This window comes from Ascaphus truei, chromosome 8 (genome assembly GCF_040206685.1).
Source record: "Ascaphus truei isolate aAscTru1 chromosome 8, aAscTru1.hap1, whole genome shotgun sequence".
In the NCBI taxonomy this organism is placed as follows: Eukaryota; Metazoa; Chordata; class Amphibia; order Anura; family Ascaphidae; genus Ascaphus; species Ascaphus truei.
In genome coordinates, this window is record NC_134490.1 from 25266202 (window position 1) to 25284378 (window position 18177).

General features: G+C 43.7%; 1 protein-coding gene across 1 annotated transcript in view; it reads left to right on the forward strand.

Moving 5' to 3' along the window:
* TMEM59L (transmembrane protein 59 like) overlaps positions 1-18177 on the forward strand; it is a 48336-nt gene that overhangs the window by 14350 nt on the left and 15809 nt on the right. Inside the window, exons 2-5 of the mRNA XM_075610857.1 lie at positions 5332-5437; positions 7139-7233; positions 13283-13432; positions 14910-15018. Coding sequence (XP_075466972.1) covers positions 5332-5437; positions 7139-7233; positions 13283-13432; positions 14910-15018 — 460 coding nt within the window. The remainder of the gene's footprint in view (positions 1-5331; positions 5438-7138; positions 7234-13282; positions 13433-14909; positions 15019-18177) is intronic.

Consider the following 18177-nt stretch of genomic DNA (forward strand, 5'->3'; position numbering starts at 1 on the left):
TCTGTTAAATGATAATGATTAGGATTTAATAGGCTGCAATGCTTCGCGTGTCTACCAGATGGCATAAATTCATGAATTGTAATGCAGTATATATATATATACTGTGCAGTATTGCAGCCAGCGGGAATAAAATGCTTCAATCCCTGCCTGGAAAATAACTCAATGCACTCGGGCAGAAAACAGTCACAAACCTCAATATACCCGGGTATACCCGAATTCGTGGGACTAGCCGAGCTCGAATAAAGTGTGTCGCCAGTGTACATTAACCCATAGGGTATTTACTGTATGTACTGTTGGATTATATGTGTTTTGTTTTAGAAGTGTGCATATATGCGTGTGAGGGTGCCATGTTCGATCCCATGGCCGTCCCAGTCATTTGCAAAAAGAATTTGTTTTCAAACTTGTAATGGTTTTTATGAAGTAGAAAATGTGCCAATAACAAAAACCTACAGGGGTATAAAGGCTTTAAGCGCCGCCCCTCCTTTGTAACGCTAAACCAAATAACGTCACACCACACAAGGTTGGAAGAAAAGGTCACAGCTTTATTTTAACACCCGCTGTTAAAATCAACCTGCCTGCCCGCCGGCCAAGCAGGATCCATGCGAAATGGGGGGGGGAGATCCTTGCCCAGACAGCCAGCAATCGGCCCACTCCCTCCCCCCGCCTGTATCATGTGCATGGGGGGGAGATCCTTGCCCAGACAGCCAGCAATTGGCCCGCTCCCTCCCCCCGCCCAAAAGCACTGTAAAATGGTAGGGGGAGATCCTCGTTCAGCCGATGTTGGGCTGCTTCCCTCCCCCTCCCGCCCCTAGTGTCAGCTTAGGCCCAGCCCTAAAACTGGCGCCCAGCCTTTTACCAGCGTTGATTGGGCATAGGCCGGCCCGGCCCTACAGCCGGCGCATCCAGCCTGCCGCGCTGTTCTAGGGGCTCCAGCTGACAGGCGGACCCTAAAGTCCTCGCCCGTTCTCCATCTCCTGAGCTTGGCTGGCGCGGCAGCTCCGCTGTGACGAGGAGACAAACTGCTCCTGTGTGATACAAAACCATGTTAATATAACATTCCAACAGTTTAAGACAATAGCAAAAATTGGGGATGGGTGGGTGGGAATTCCGTTAGCTCTGACTCTTCCCCCCAGGGACCCTCTCCTTATACCCTCTCACCCCCCTCCAACTAGATGGGAGGGGACAAGCAACCTTCCCACTCCATGGGGGAAGGGGGGTTATCCGACCCCCCAGCTCACGCCAATCAGGACGTCGCAGCCCTTAAGGAGCCTACGACCCCATTTTGGGGCCTCTGTCTCATCATCTCTGTATAATGGATTGTATGTAATGAGAGATCTGGTTGCTTCCAAACCATTATGTGGTATACAGTGATGACATGTGCATAGTGACCAGTATACAGTGCGTGATTGTTGTGTCTCGTAAACAAAATCAGTAGTGTCTTTGAGAGCCTGGGAGTGTTGTAACTCAGGGTTGCAAAAGGTAATCGATGAATTGTGATATGGGTTGGCAGATCGCACCTATCACTGCTAGAATTGGACTGTCTCGTGGGTTTGTGCATTTTAGAGAGGCAGTATCTGACTGGACAAATGGGGTTTTCTTGTGTTAAAAAGAGTGTGTGTATGTTGTCAATCCAACCACCCTGCTGGCCCATATCAATAATATAATCAATTTATATATTTTTTGTATGCAGTTGTTGGATCATAATAAACAGACAAAAAATGGGGGAGCACAGGTTGAGGGGCTTGTTGGATCATAATAAGTCTTGTTCACACTCTCCATTTTTATTTATTTTGGATTTCTTTTTTTAAACCGGGTCCACTGGGGTGATGTCTTGCATACTAGAGATGCTAATCTGCTTTCACACTGTTGTCTCTGAGACACTGGGGTTTAAATGAAGGCTGATTGCTATGCCTCTGGTTGGTCTTGAGAAAGGTCATAGGGAGAACAAATGTTAATGAATAAAATCACTTTTTTTTTTGCGTGTTTATTTGTTAAAATTTTTTTAATATTGATTTTATTTATATTTTTTCCTGATACGAGAAATAACCATTTCACACTAGTGGGGAGGGGGTGGGGATAGGGAGAGAATGAGAATGTGATCTATGTGTATATTGCGTGTTCATCTTTATTCTATGTTCAAGGTATGGCAAAAAGTGCATATATGCTACAGTAAATATTATACAGAATGTCAGTTAAATATTAATTGCAGCTCAGAGTTAAAAACAAAGAAAATGTTGTTAATATATTCCACTTATCCCATAAATCCACAAGTTTTATTTATTTATTCCCTTCAATACTGACTATTTTTACCCTTTCGCTGCCATAGGAGGCACGTATATATTATTTGTGCAACATTCTGTTCTCTAGAGTCGAGCATCATCTGTGAATGTTTCATGTTAATCTAGTAAAATATACAAAGATGTCAACCTCCAGTGGCTAAAAATCTGTAAGATTAGGCACCAAAACATTGCATTTTAATGAAAAAAATTAGAATTAAGACTCAATTGAAGTCTGACACGCTGATGCTAAAAGACACAGAAAATTAGTGAGGTGACCTATTTGGGTTTACAATACCGCCAATGTTCATGTTTATATGTATTTACTTTGTAATTCAGGGGTGAAATATTTTATAACCACGAACACAGAGCTATATAATTATAGCAGAACTGAAAAAGCCACCGTAGAAACGGTTTATCCATTACGAAATTGGTCACATCATTTGTCATAATTGACATAATTCTAATTTGTGCCCCAACTGATAAATGAACCATTTTTAACCATTCTCAATGTGTAGTGCTTAATGCACTTATAATTTGCAGAAAGCAATGGACTAAGCTAAAGAACAGTACATTTTTACAAAGTATGGTTTGCAAACGAGACAATACCAGCCCAGTATACATATTACAGCATACAGTATCTTAAAGTTGCTGCCCTTATCTCTTTAGGATGTTTTAGTGTTTAATATAATCCTATTAAAATCCCTTTGCAGCTCATTTCTGTTCTTCTTTTTTTTTCCCTTTCAATATTATTATTTTTTTATATTGTGATGTAGCTGTATTTCCCAAATATAAAACCCTTTATCAGTATTCCAAATAGCAGAAATGTGGGCACCTCCTATAAATCAATCTAATAAGAAGACATTTATACCCCACAATTTGTGGTGTAGCTAGACATGTAAGGGCCCCCGGCAAAAACATTTTTTGGGGCCCCCTCATGTCTGTGTGTCTCTGTGTGTCTCTGTGTCTCTGTGTCTCTGTGTCTCTGTGTGTCTCTGTGTCTCTGTGTCTCTGTGTCTCTGTGTCTCTGTGTCTCTGTGTCTGTCTCTCTCTCTCTGTGTCTCTCTCTCTCTCTCTCTCTCTCTCTCTCTCTCTCTCTCTCTCTCTCTCTCTCTCTCTCTCTCTCTCTCTCTCTCTCTCTCTCTCTCTCTCTCTCTCTCTCTCTCTCTCTCTCTCCTCTTGCTCTCTCTCTTTGCTCTCTTTCTTTTCTCTCCTCTCTTCTCCTCTCTCCTATCTCCTATCTCCTAATTCCTCTCTCTGATGGCTTTCTTTTCCATCGTATGTATTTCTCTCTTGTACTTCATTTTCTCTTTGTGTACCTTCCTTCCTGTATCCTTTCCCTTTCATGTCTGTTTTTACCCATGTGATTTAACCCTTCCCCTCCCTCTCACCTTTCTCAGGCTGCAGTCCCTGCCACGCCCCTTCCATCCCTCTCACCTTTCCCAGCCTGTCTCTCAGGCTGCTGCTCCAGCCCCGCCCACTGACCGAGGGCCCCTCCCTCTCACCTTTCCCAGCCTGTCCCTCAGGCTGCTGCTCCAGCCCCGCCCACTGACCGAGGGCCCCTCCCTCTCACCTTTCCCAGCCTGTCCCTCAGGCTGCTGCTCCAGCCCCGCCCACTGACCGAGGGCCCCTCCCTCTCACCTTTCCCAGCCTGTCCCTCAGGCTGCTGCTCCAGCCCCGCCCACTGACCGAGGGCCCCTCCCTCTCACCTTTCGCAGCCTGTCTCTCAGGCTGCTGGTCCAGTTCCACACTGCACTACTTGAAGCCCCGCCCACCTATGGAGGCTCTGCAGAGGAAGGGATTTCCCCTGTGTCCTTCCTACTGCATCTCAGGGCCCCGCCCACCTGCAGGGAAAGGGATTTCCCCCTGTGCTTCCTTCCTGCATCTCAGGCCCCGCAATCTGCCACCGACAGGGGGGGGGGTGTATCCCAAGAGTGCGGGCCCCCGGGATTTACCTGGACTATAGCTACAGCCCTGCCCCCAACAAATGTCGTTTCCATAGATTTTTCCCAAGGTATAGCAAAGGTGCCGCAGCCATCAAAAAAATGAGGGCGGATGCACAATATCTTCATGCTGCACTCCATCATCGCAGATCAATAATGCAAAAGCATCGAAAGAAGAAGGTGCAGAAGTACTGCTCTTGTGGGAAAATGTAAAATGCCCTTCAATGTTAGAGTCTAAATATAAAGTCCAAAGGCTGTTTGATTGGAAGAGACGCCTTGAAAGACACATACAGTATTAGCAAAAACTGTAAGTGTATTTTGATGCCTACATTGTTTCAACAAAATACACTTGTGTACATGAAGCTATGGTGCCTATTCCATCACACTCTTAAGAACTGTGAAACAGGGATAGGCAGAACACTTTATTTTAAACCGGGATTCACTATGGCATTTGAAGCGGGATTACTGTGCGATACCCTGCACTGGCGCTTCATGAATCTCCCACTAATACTTGCTCAATAAAGTTGTCTAAGCGTTTAAACCTGACGTCTTCGGATCACCCACCATCAGATCTCTTGATGTAAAGAGGACTAAGAAATGAACCTACTGATGCCCAGAATCTTTAGCGTCTTTTAGTTTATCACGCAGTTAAATGTGGCAAAAAGTAAATGTTCCATGCCTGCCGTGAAACTCTTTAGAATGTTCCTATTATCCTTAAGTACCTAAAATGTAAAATAATGTGATATACGTATGATTTTTTTTTTTTTTTACATGTGTGCAGTGTATATATAATAATTTCTTCTTGTGAGATTCATAACCACTTTTTGTGTTTCTTAATTCAGAAAGATAAAAAAAGTTCCTTGACTTAGTTATGCTAAAAATCAGCGAGACTGATTTCATACAGAAGTTCACAACATTGAGACTCCAGTTAGCCAAGAGTAGAGGAAACATGTGTCTGCTATGTACCCCTTATTCAGACTCCACAGCGTTTTCACCCCATTCAAAGATGGTGATTACACCACTCCTTCTCCCTTCCTATTATGGCAAACAACTCCTGTCGCTGCATTACTTGTAACAACCTCTGCTCACGCGGACTCTGTTTCTGTCCACAGGATGCTGTCCTTGGGGCCTGTTATAGAGGGTGCAGACTGTTCTCGATCTGTCACTTTGTGGATGGCACTGCTGAACTCAATGCTACAAGAGTTGAATGCGAGTCAGGTAATGTTTGTTTCATTTCACTCTGGTTTTGACTTTGAGCCTCGGCTTTTAGTTAGAGACTATTCGTTCTACAGCAGATTGTCCACAGCATGAAATTGACTTTTTACTATGTTGTCAGAGTTTTGCTATAGGCTTCTATAGAAACCAAAAGCTACATACAAGATGTATACAAGATACATACAAGATATATGGTTAAACCTCACCTAGTATGTGGTGTTCAGCTCTAGAGACCATGGGAGCGATTCACTAAGCAGTGAACTTTTGCAGTGAACCACCCGGGGACACCCACCGGCCTCTTGTATTAATCCTGTGGTGAAAAAAAGGTAAACAATGATTTTATTCATGGCTCCATCTCTTTTGCGCCAGCCTTAAACTGATGAAAAGAAATGGTGAGCTTTTAAAGTACGATTCACTTATCACTGCCTAGTGAATCCTGCTGACTGGCAAAAAACGGCGCGTTTGCCGTTTTTTTGCTTAATCGGGTGAGTTTTTTTTCATGTTTTTTTTTAAAATTCATTTATTTTTTAATAAAAATGCCTTTTAAGGCCGATAATGCACTGTTATCAGTGCTTAGTGAATCGCGCAGCATTTTTACACCTTCCTCACTTTAACAACTCCAAAAGCAATCCACATTTTTACAGCAAATCAATTGGAGCCTGCAATGAAAGCTTCCTTACAACTTGTTTATTCCTATTCCTCTACACTCTTAAGGCTAAGGCCCCGCTCCCAGAGTCAGCGCACCCGCGCTGCTGACAGGCGGTGCGCTGAGATACACAGACCGCGATCTGCGGTCTGTAGGGAGCGGGAGCCGGAGCGGGAGGTGGGCGGGAGGTGGGAGGTTTGACCGGGAGGTGGGCGGGAGGTGGGAGGTTTGACAGGGAGGGGGGGCGTGGCTTGAGCGGAGGGACCCGCTACTCTCCCCCCCCCCTCCCTCCACGGGCTGCAGGAGGGACCCGCTACTCTTCCCCCCCCCCCTCCCTCCACGGACTCGGGCTCTCTACATACACACACACGCACTCACGCACTCATACACACACGCGCGCACACACATGCAGGCACTCACGCACGCACTCAGGCACACACACAGACAGGCACTCAGGCACACACATACACACACACACAGGCACTCAGGCACACACATATACAGACAGGCACTCACCTGCTTTCACTCCACACTCCTCCCCGCTCCCCGAAGCCTCTCCTCCTCCCGCAGCCTCCCCTCCCCATTGGCTCACAGCCACACCACGTGACGCGTCGAAGCTAGAAAACACCATTCTGTGGTGTCTCCTAGCGGCTGACGCGCCACAGCGTGTGATCAGCTGTGCAGCCAGTGGGGACCGGGACCGGCTCGCGAGGATTCCCCTGCTGGTGGGGAACTCGCTACATTGCCGCCCGCGCCAACGAGCGCAGCGGGACCGAGGCCTAAGGCTCCCAGAAAAGACTACTTGCCTGGGACAACAATATGGCCACCAGAATCAGCCTCTCTTCGGCTGGCAATAGAAAGCTGCGGCATCACAGCTTTCTATTGTTTGTCTATAATGGTTAGTAAAAAGGGAAATATCTCATGAACAGCAGGTTCCCCGGAGGAACGCAGTTCAGCAGCATGCAATCCTCCCTCCCCACCCCTGATCACTGAATGTTACTGCGCAGTTATCGCCTGTATGGTTCGTCCATATGTATGACCTGTTTTCTGCTTTACAGCCTGTGTTGAAGCCTACGCCAAAGCCGATGAACAGTATGGATGTACCACTGGCTGCAGGAAACAGCTCCCTGAAGTTGAGAACCAACGAGAAAAGGTACCAGCTCCCATTCTACTGTATTTCTCATTGTTGGATAAACCTGGGGTATATACTGAGGCCAAACAGAAGTAAAGTTGCTGTTAAAGAAGCAATCCAAGCAATATCCAACTTTATTTATTTTAAATCAGTTCTGTAGTATTAGATAATACTTACTGCACTTTTTACATTTATTTTTTATTTTTCAGCTCTTTAATGCCATTTTAATAAGTTTTAATATACTGAGCATCCTTTGATTTCTATAGCAGGTTTTAGCAGTGCAAGATCTTTGCAACACTTTCCTGTTTGTGATAATTTGTTGCAAATGGTCCCAGCCATTTGAGCTGTAACTTGTAACAATAGACAATGTTACAAGGATAGATTGTAGCTGCTGAGTTACTGACTGAAGGATTGATTGAAACTGAAAGGCAGCTATTAGGTGAAACAGGATCTTTGGTGGTTGATGACAGGAGAACAAATCGATTGGCAGCTTAGGTAATTCATTTTCAATAAAAGTCATCAAAGGCTGTATAAAGTATATTAAAACAAAAATGTATGTTTTTTTATTTATGTGCTGCTTGGATCGCCTCTTTAAATTCAAGCTGAGTGAGGGATTTGTAATCCTGTGTGTGTCTGCTCATAATTTGGGGAGTGACAATAGGAAACATTAAAAGATGCACACAGAGGATGTATCTGTATGCCATTATTTCACTTTAACCTAGTGGTTTCCAACTTTTTTTTTTGTTAAGTGACCCTAAAATGATATTGTGAAATTCTGCGGAACCATAACCCTCGGACTCACGGCTTTCCCCGATTTCTTGCTACATCTGTACGTGCTGCTCGCCTCAGGAATCTTTTCTTTCCAAATAATAATAATAGCATGTTCTTGTATAGCGCTGCTAGTTTTATGTAGCGCTTTACAGAGACATTTTGCAGGCACAGGTCCCTGCCCTGTGGAGCTTACAATCTATGTTTTTGGTGCCTCAGGGAGATAAAGTGACTTGCCCAAGGTCACAAGGAGCCGATACCGGGAACTGAACCAGGTTCCCCTGTTTCAAACTCAGTGCCAGTCAGTAACTATCTGCTAACATACATTTCCGTATTAGCCAATAATCTGCATGTTTCTACATGCAAATTAATTCCCCGGGGAGATCTGCGGCTGCCTCCTCACCAGATAACTGACTCCTTCTGAAATCTTCCATAAATCCCAATCTGATTTAAAAAAAAAAAAGCACCACTATTAACGAAAATCTGTTCTTCGTGCTGCGTGCTTACTGTATATCAAATGCTGTCTTATTTGTTCCCTGTTTTTACATTTCTGTTTGCAGTCATGTGTACAGCTACAGTATATTTCACATTTTGTTTTATATATATATATGTTAAGGACACTGCAACTATCAGGAAAAACTGTGCATTAAAGCAGCAAAACAGGTGTCATTTATTGTTTTTATTCTTTTTTTATTTTTTCATTATTACAGGTTTGAAGCAGGGGGTCTCCGAAACCGAAACCCCATTAATTTCAGCTCCAGGGACCCCTTGCTTCCACAGCTACTTACCTCTATAGTGGTGCCGGTATCTCTGTGGAGTTTAAAGCTCCCGCGTCACATGGGCCAATAAGAAGCCGCACAGGATGACGTCACGGCTCCCTATTGGCCTCTGTGACACGGTACATTTAAACACCGCTATTTTGGTAGGCACATAGTTCCCTGACTTCAGAGGTACCAGCACCCCCCCCCCCACGGAGGTGCGTATCTCTGGAAGCAGGGGGTCCCTTGAGCTGAAATTAACACAGTTCAGCTCTGGAGACCCCCTGCTTCAATAAATGAAACCTGTATTGCTGTTTCTAAATTAGCAAATGCTCCCAAAATAAAGTATTGTTTTTTTACCTTCTATAAACCAGGGGGTCCTCTAGAACTGAACTGCGGCACTCACATTTTTGGAGACTCCCTTATTGCTGAGATTAAAAAAATGTTTTTAAACTTTTGCCAGTACTTGCAAGGAAAAACAAGGCTGCAGGCTTACCCAATCAGAAGCTTCACTGTCCTCTCACGATGATGCTCTGGCATTCTATTGGCTGTCAGAGTGAGGCAAATTGCAGTGGCCATATTATTTCCCCTGGGCAGGAATGTTTGCAAGGGAATTTCAGAGTAATAATATTTCAGGAACCTGGGGGTCCCTGAAGCTCGGTGTGCAGCGGTTCAGCTCTGGAGACCACTTGTTTTTAAATATTTGTGCACTAATTCATTTCTAAGCTTTGTTTTTCTTAATTACTGCGGAAATATGGCCCCTGAAATGAGGTACAGTCCCTTGGTCCGTGACGACAGTTAGTGTAGATTGTTAAAAGCAAGAAAGTTACACTGTCCTGAGGGGGGAGTCCTGCCTGGGATGAAAGTACATGTTTTAATAGGTTAAATGCAGCTGAATGACACCTGACAAGTATACTGTAAGTACTGTATATATGATATCTTACACTTGTTAATGTTTTCCATTGTAAACCAATGCTTTGGGGAGTTTTTACCATCTTTAATCCCTTTTGGTGATGAGACTGTTTCAGGCCTCAAAAACGCAGATAACTTGTTAGATTTGTTTGTTTTATGAATTCATTCTGAAGCCGTCATTACTAAAACAGATAAGTTCCTGACAAAGAAAAACATACATTTTTCAGAAGATGCAACTAAGAAACACTTTATTGTATGTCTTTATTTATATAGCGCCATAAGTGTACACAGCGCTTCACATAGAATACAATACAGGGAATTATAATAATACAATAAGTGCAGCAAAATCAGACAATAGATTGTAAGCTCTCCGGGGCAGGGACTTCCTTTCCTAAGTGGTATGTTGGGAGAGTTACAGAGACAGCAGGTGCGAGAATAAGTGCAGTAGATGGCAGAGCTTGGCCACCATGGGTGGTAGGAGTGACTGTGGGACAGTAACCATGAGTGCAGACTATTGGGATGCTTGATTTGTGGGGCGAGTTTTAAGGTTAGTCAGTATTAAATGAGAAGTTAATACCATTTTAATTTAAGAGGGATTAAATATTTCTAAAGAAGCAAATTCCACTGGTGTTTAAAAATATATATTTTTGACTCACTGTGTTGAACTGCTCCTAGAAGATGTCCAGAGAAGTGGCACCATGTAGTGTGTGTGTGTGTGTGTGTGTGTGTGTGTGTGTGTGTGTGTGTGTGTGTGTGTGTATACAAAAGAAACCGTATTAGAAGTTATAATGCAAAATTTCAAATGGCCTGAATGAAACTAAGGTCTGTAGGTCGCCAACCTCTGTGACACATTGTTACCAACATTATTAGAGATATATAAACGTCTTCAAATATGCTTTATTCATTTTATTTGCCTTCCCCCATGGGGGAGAGGGAGGGAGAAGACTTTTACATACAGTTTTAGATCACTACAATATACTCTTCCTTCAACTGTTGTGTCTTTATTTTTTCCCTTGAACTATATTTTCTTCCTAGTATAACTGAAAATGGGGTGTCATATAAATTTGAGGGGGAGGGGATAGGTGGGTTACAGAACATCAGACTCCCCCTCTCTTAATTAGACGTTTGAGTTAACTATCCCCAAAAATTCCCACTACTGCGGAATACATGAAACTGGCAGCATATGGAGTCATATGACCTCAGTTGTTCAAATGTCTTTAAAATGTGCTTCGTTGAATGTTGGCACAATTTAAAAAAAAATTGTTCATGTCCGTAAATGGGGATGTAGAACCAGGACACTGCTAATTGGCTTTCTGGCCATTTTATGTGGGAAAAAGTCACCAATGCTTAATAAAAGTATCTTTAAAAAAAACAAACAATAAAAACCACCCTGTTTGGGAAACCTTTTCGTTCTGGTTTATCTGGCACACCAGGCTTTGACCCTCTGCCCATTTCTGATCAGTGGAGCATAAAAGGTGAATGGATAGCAGCTGTTTGAAAATCTGCTCATCAAATTGGGGTGTGCTAAATGAGTTACCCTGCAATGGAGATTGGTGCAATTTAGATTGTGAGTAACTATGTTACCGAATTTGGTACATTCCAGTGATTGTGCATATCCCTTCATTAAAATTTGGTGCACTCCAGATTTCGAACACATCCGCATTAGAGTTGGGTATAGTCCAGTAATTTTGAGTAGCCCTGCAAAGGCTAATTCCAGAGATTTTGTTTACAGTAGCCCGACGTTGTACACTGTACACTGGTATTTTACAGGGATTGTGAGTACTTCAGCATTTTAACTTGGTACATTCCCAGACCTGTCCCCTCTCACTGATATTCTTTGAGTCTCACTGATTTGGAGTCTGTGTCATGATTTTTAGCACCAGCTTCTCATAGACATCAATGGAGTCTCCCCGATAGAAAACGGCACTTAAAATGCTTTTTGTTCTAGAACCCCCAAATCTCACTGATTTATGGTCCGTGGAGGTTGACATCTCTGGTTGGATTCCAGGGATTTGTTGTAGAAACGCACTAGACATTGGTCCATTCCAGATCTTGATTGAACAAAAATAGTATCTGGCGAAACAACATACAATTCCATGATGTATTCCTTCGATGACACATCTTACATTTTTATACATTCATCTTATTATAGATGGCTACATTCCTGTCTTTGGATGGGCCAGCTCACAAATTAGATTGATAAGAGATGATAGCATTACTGTTTCAAGCAGTCTGCTATTTAAATAAAAAAACGTTTCCTCCTGCATCTAAAGAAAGACAGGCAGAATAGATTACGCATAGTAATTGGATACAGAAGTCAACCTATTTTTATATTCTTTGTACTGTAGATCACAAAATTTCTATTAAAAAAAAAAAAGCCAAACCGAATACCAAATGCAGAAGAAAATACTCCTAATATTAAAAAGAATGTTCTCTATAGGATAATTTAATTCTAAATACAGCTGTTCTATTCTCCTGAATTAATTTTTCCTGTACAAACTATGTACTGTAGGAATCATCTTATATTTTGCCCTGTACAGGAATAAAAATGTTCAATTGTATCAGTTGGTAAAATTATTTGATGCTGTTCTCCTATTATGTTTTGTGTACTACTTCTGTAAAGCGCTATGTACATGGATGGCTACATACAGTACATACATACATACATACATACATACATACATCTCTTACAAGCAAAGGTTAGCTCCCACTGGGAGCTGGTGGACTAGAGGCTGAATGTACAGTACTAAGCCAGGGGAACGCAAACATTTTAAGCTGCACCCCCCTGCCAGGCCTCCCTCGGTCTCGCGCCCCCTCTCCTACCTTCCATAAGCGTCAAATGTCGCTCCGGGGTGGTGTGACGTCACGTGACCCGCGGTGTCATTTGACGCCGGCGACGTCACGTCACATGACCCCGCGGCGTCATTTCACTCTGTGTTGCCATGGAGACTCGTCTGAAACAAGGTAAGTTTCCTTGTTGCACAGGCCTCGCGCGATCCCCCAGCATTAAATTGAATGCCTGGGGGAAGAGCGCGGGGCTTCTGCAACGGCCCGCGCCCCCCCCCCAGACAAAACTCCCGCTTTGCGCACCGCTGTACTAAGCCGTGCTACTCCATATAACACTTCAGCACAGCTTGGTAAATACGACCCATTGGCCCATTCACTTGGATGTAACCGTAGGGTATCTTCCAGGGGGTACTTCAAAATACTCCGAAGTGGCCAATCCCAGCACGATCATCTGACAACCCCCATTGACTTCGAGATTTTTAGCCAGTCCCGGTGTGACTTCAACCCGTCCACTTCAATTGTCAAAGGTCAAACCAGCCTTTTGCTTCTTCATACATAACTTACTTTTTATTTTAACCAAAAACATTATTATTATTTTTAGTAGTAGTAGTAGTACCTCTCCCCAAAGGCAAGGAGAGTAGATGGAGCACCCAGTAACATGCACTCTCAAAACTAGCAGATTTAAAAAGGAGATGTCAATAAATGGACTGATATACGCGCTCGAGACACTTCCATGAATAGTGTGATTGGAAAAATAGGATAACCCCTGAAGTGAAGTATTAGTGATATAATTCAAAAATATTTTTTAATTCTAACAAAAACTAAAAAATGTCTGTTTATTGCAGATGCTGGATCTCAGACCTCCCGCTTTTTTCTCTGTGTTTGACCTGATTTCCAGCTTCTGCAGTGACATTGTCAGCTCCGCTCAGAGTTTCATCTCCTCCACCTGGACTTTCTACCTGCAAGCCGACGATGGCAAAGTGGTGGTATTCCAGGTATGAAAGCACGTGGCGAGTGTGGGGATGGGTGAATTCATTTGGAGAAGACCGCCACGCTTCCATAAATGGTCAATATTGACAGTCGGCATTTTGAGCTCCAATGGTACATTTCTCAATACTAGGACCGTAACAGTGACCATTCAAATAATGATGTAGAAGGCAAGCAAGCTTCTGTAAATGGATGACTTAAAGAAGTCTCTCTCCCTTTTTATTTTAGCATGGGTCTTGTATACAGCTTTCTAAGGCTAGGTCCCCAGTGGCCACGGCCGCTGTACACAAGGCACAGCCCTCTATGGGGCAGGCCCCAGTCTGTGTGTGTGTACGTGTGCGTACAAGGCACGGTGCGCGACCACCTTGGCCAAAAGACAAGATTTTTGTCTTTTGGGGCGGCGGCCGAGCATTGGCCACATCACGGCGACGGTTCAGCCAATGAGGGCAAACCAGCCGCGTGAAGTCAGGGCCGCACAACCACTCGCTAGGGCAGTGGTATTCTGAAAACCTGACCTGTTGAAGGGTCTTGAGGACCACTAATCCAGTACAGTGAAGTCTCACTAATAAACTTTTCCATTAAAATGCCAGTTTTTGTTTGAAAGCACCCGAATCTCCCTGATTCCAGTCCTTGGAGGTTGACATCCCTGAGAGGGGAAGGGAGAGAAGGGCTTTGCCTGTGAAACCGATTGTTGAACACTCGGCATCTCCGATGAGGCTTTTTGAAGTCCATTAATAACACAAAGCATGCATTGCAGACTCCGCTGGCAGCAGAAGGGTTAAAAAATAAATGTGCAGGAGAAACTGAGAACTAATCTGTCTGCACTATTGTTCTCAATAACAGGTTTCCAAGCTGAAATATACAATTTTGTCATCTTAGTGGCAGATAAGGATTTCATGCACTCGGATTACATCTGCTATCTCGCTTTTTGCAGTTTAAGGGCTTGGAAAAACACTTCACAATTCAAATAGCACATACTGCATAGATAGATAGCTGCATACTGTAGATAGATGGCTGCATAGCTGTGGTTTGGCATCCACATTGCAGATATTTTACCAGCACAATTATTGGAGCTCAGTATTGTGTATCAAGGGGGGGATTCCATTGCTTTAGTGCAGGGGTGGCCAACTCCAGTCCTCAAGGGCCACCAACAGGTCAAGTTTTAAAGATATCCCTGCTTCAGTCATTGATTGAGCCACGTGTTCTGAAGCAGGGATATCCTTAAAACCTGACCTGTTGGGGGTCTTGAGGACTGGAGTTGAGAGCCCCTGAGCTAATTCGTGGTAAACAAGAGTGCTAGCTTTCTGGACCACAGAGGTACTTTCTTCGGGCAGTTTTGTTACCTTTTTTTTTTTAAAAGGTTGTGAGCCAGCGTGATGGCTAGACACTTGTTAATTATACGTAAGGATTATGACAACAAAGATAATGTTTGAAAACTCATAGTAGTTTGCCCAATATGGTTTTATTCTCTGTCTCTTTGTTCAGTCACAGCCGGAGATGGAGTTCCCAGTGCTGGAGCTACAGGCTCCAAGATCGGATGTCACAGAAAAGGCTTGGCTTTCATCCAGGTTTAATACCCTGATGCCACACACAGGTAAATGGAACATGCTGCTGTACGTCAATGGGGAGGTGTGTCCGAGACCAATATGTTTTTGAACGAGATGCCACTGCGTGCTCGAAACTGCAGCGTATGTACAAAGCCACGTTTCTTCTATCTGATGCAGACCGGGATATGCCACCTGTACTCCTGCGGATTGATTCACGCACAAATCATAAAGGGCTGTAGGAGCAGCGCAGTAGTAATCTCCCTCCTTTTACCGACTTTGGTGCCAGAGTGCCATGATCCTCCAGCAAATCCCAACCATGTGACTGCTCCTCCATATTAGAGGAGGCAACCAAAGTGGGTCAACCCAGTTTAAATGCCAGTGTCCGCTCCTTGTGACCTTGAACAGGCCACTTTATGTCCCTGCGCCACAGGCCCTAGCTCCCCTACAAATATAGTATATACAATGTTAGTCTAGTCCGTTGGTGTGAAAGTATAGGAATTGGGGGAATATTATTAATATAATTGAGTTTGCTATTAACAGCATTTGGGAATATGAAGCTATAAATAGCAGAGGGTGCCTTTAGCCCAGCGATGCACTACTCTGCTGCCAGAGGGACCAGCATTGTTCAGAATTTTCAGTGACCATGCAATAGTGTACTGTGTAAGGAAAATTAAACTGCCCCATTCAAGCCCTAAAGTTCTCCTCACTAGAACATTTAAAAACTTTAACCCACAACAGTTTCTGGATGACCTTACCAACTGCCCATGGCACAGAATCGATTTAATTCCCGACCCTGATTCTGCGCTAGAATATTTCCAATCAGAGTTCTTAAAACTCTGCGATACCCATGCTCCACTACGCAAAATAAGGGTACGGGGGGCCCACCTTCCATGGGTTACAACTGACCTTATTGCACTCTACCAGCTCAGGGATACCTTGTGGAAAAGCTACAAAGTAACTGGCACTATCAAGGATTTCAATCACTACAGATGCCTGCGGAACATGTGCACAAGGCAAACATGGCATGCAAAAGCACAATATTACTCTGACAATCTCCACCAAAATACATCAAACCCAGCTAACTTCTGGAAGGTTATCAACAATATATTCCAGCCTCCAAACCATCAACAACCAAGTAATATCACTAAGGGGGATATTACTCTGACAAACCCCACTGACATTGCAAATGCACTCAATGATTACTTTGTGGGGTGTGCCACTAACTTATTAGCGAAACGCAGCCCAAACCACAAATCTGAATCTCATCCTGGGAGTACACACATAGCCCCACCCCCTCCCGACACTGCCTACAATTTTCAATTTGGCCCAGTATCTGAAGAGGAGATTACACAAGCGCTCCTCAAACTAAAACTAAGCAGCCAATGCGGACCTGACTTACTACAATCTAGGTTCCTACGACTTGGTGCCCCAGCCATTGCCAAACTAATTGCTTCCATAGTCAACTCTATCCTGTCTGCAGGCCATATCCCTAAGACCTGGAAAACTGCCAGAGTTGTCCCAATCTTCAAAAGTGGGGACAAAAACAGTCTCAAACTACAGGCCAATCTCCCTTCTCCCCATACTATCCAAAGTCATGGAAAAATGTGTCCACTCCCAATTAAGCGATTTCTATAACATGACAAATTTCCCTAGCCAATTCCAATCTGGCTTTCGCCCCAAACACTCCACCATAACTACCCTGCTAAAAGTTTGCAATGAAATCCAGTGTGGAATGGAACGGGGACAACTCACTGGTGCAGTATTCCTAGATTTTGCAAAGGCTTTTGATACTGTTGATCATGCTATCCTGCTTAACAAACTCGAGAGCTCTGGAATAGGGAAGCATGCTTTAAACTGGTTTCAGTCCTACCTATCAGGAAGATCCCAACATGTGTCCATCTCGGGCTCTAACTCCAACCCCCTGGATATCACCTGTGGTGTCCCGCAAGGCTCTGTTCTGGGGCCCCTACTCTTCTCAGTGTTCATCAATGATCTTCCCACAGCTTGTAAGGAAGCCTCAGTACACATGTATGCAGACGACACAATCCTATATGCACACAGCCATAGCCTCTCTCACCTTCAACACATACTTCAGTCTGACTTTTTGAGACTCGAAAACTGGATTTCCCAAAACAAACTGTTTTTAAACACTGACAAGACTGTAACAATGGTATTTGGGACCAAGACTACATTTTTAAAGCTTCCAGCGACTGAGCTGATTAGAACCAACGCTAACACCACCCTAACCCCTGTCACTAGTTTTAAATACCTGGGCTTATGGTTTGACTCCCACTTAACATTCGGAATGCACATTGATACCCTGACAACCAAGACCTATGCCAAACTAGGGGTACTTTACAGGAACAAATCCTCCCTAAGTCTCCTGGTCAGAAAGCGTATCGCACAGCAGATGCTAATGCCAATTATTGACTATGGAGACATAGTATATGGCTTGGCACCTCAAACCCACCTTAGCAAACTTGACACCCTCTACAATTCAATTTGTCGTTTTGTTCTCCAATGCAACTACAACACACATAACTGCGAAATGCTCAAAGAACTAGATTGGTCATCACTAGAGTCTAGGCGCAAAGTTCACCTTTCCTGTCTTGCCTTTAAATTCTTTATGGGCAAGCTACCCACCTATCTAAACAAGCTCCTCACCCCTACCACTTGCAGCACTTATCACCTGAGATCAGATTCCAAAAGACTGTTCATGGTCCCAAGGCTCAACAAAGTATCCGGCCGTTCCTCCTCCTACCGTGCACCCCAAAACTGGAACAACCTACCAGAGACTCTCACATCCACCACCAGTTTAAGTTCTTTCAAATCTAAGGCTGTCTCACATTTTAATCTGGTATGTAACTGTTTCATACGCCCATAATATATATTTTCTTTAACTGTGCATGCAATGTCTTGTATATAATGTATACCCTGTTCATTAATGTAACTGTATTTGTAACCATGTATTATTTGTCTTACTCTGTGCCCAGGACATACTTGAAAACGAGAGGTAACTCTCAATGTATTACTTCCTGGTAAAATATTTTATAAATAAATAAATTGTATAGCAAATTGGTTAACATTCGTCCTCAGACAAAGGAAAGATTAAGACTACTTTGGTTCTGAATAACGTTAATTTAAGCGCCCTCTTCGTCCAGTTGCGATAGTGCAGAATAAATGAGTACTTTAGTATTAAGTGATAT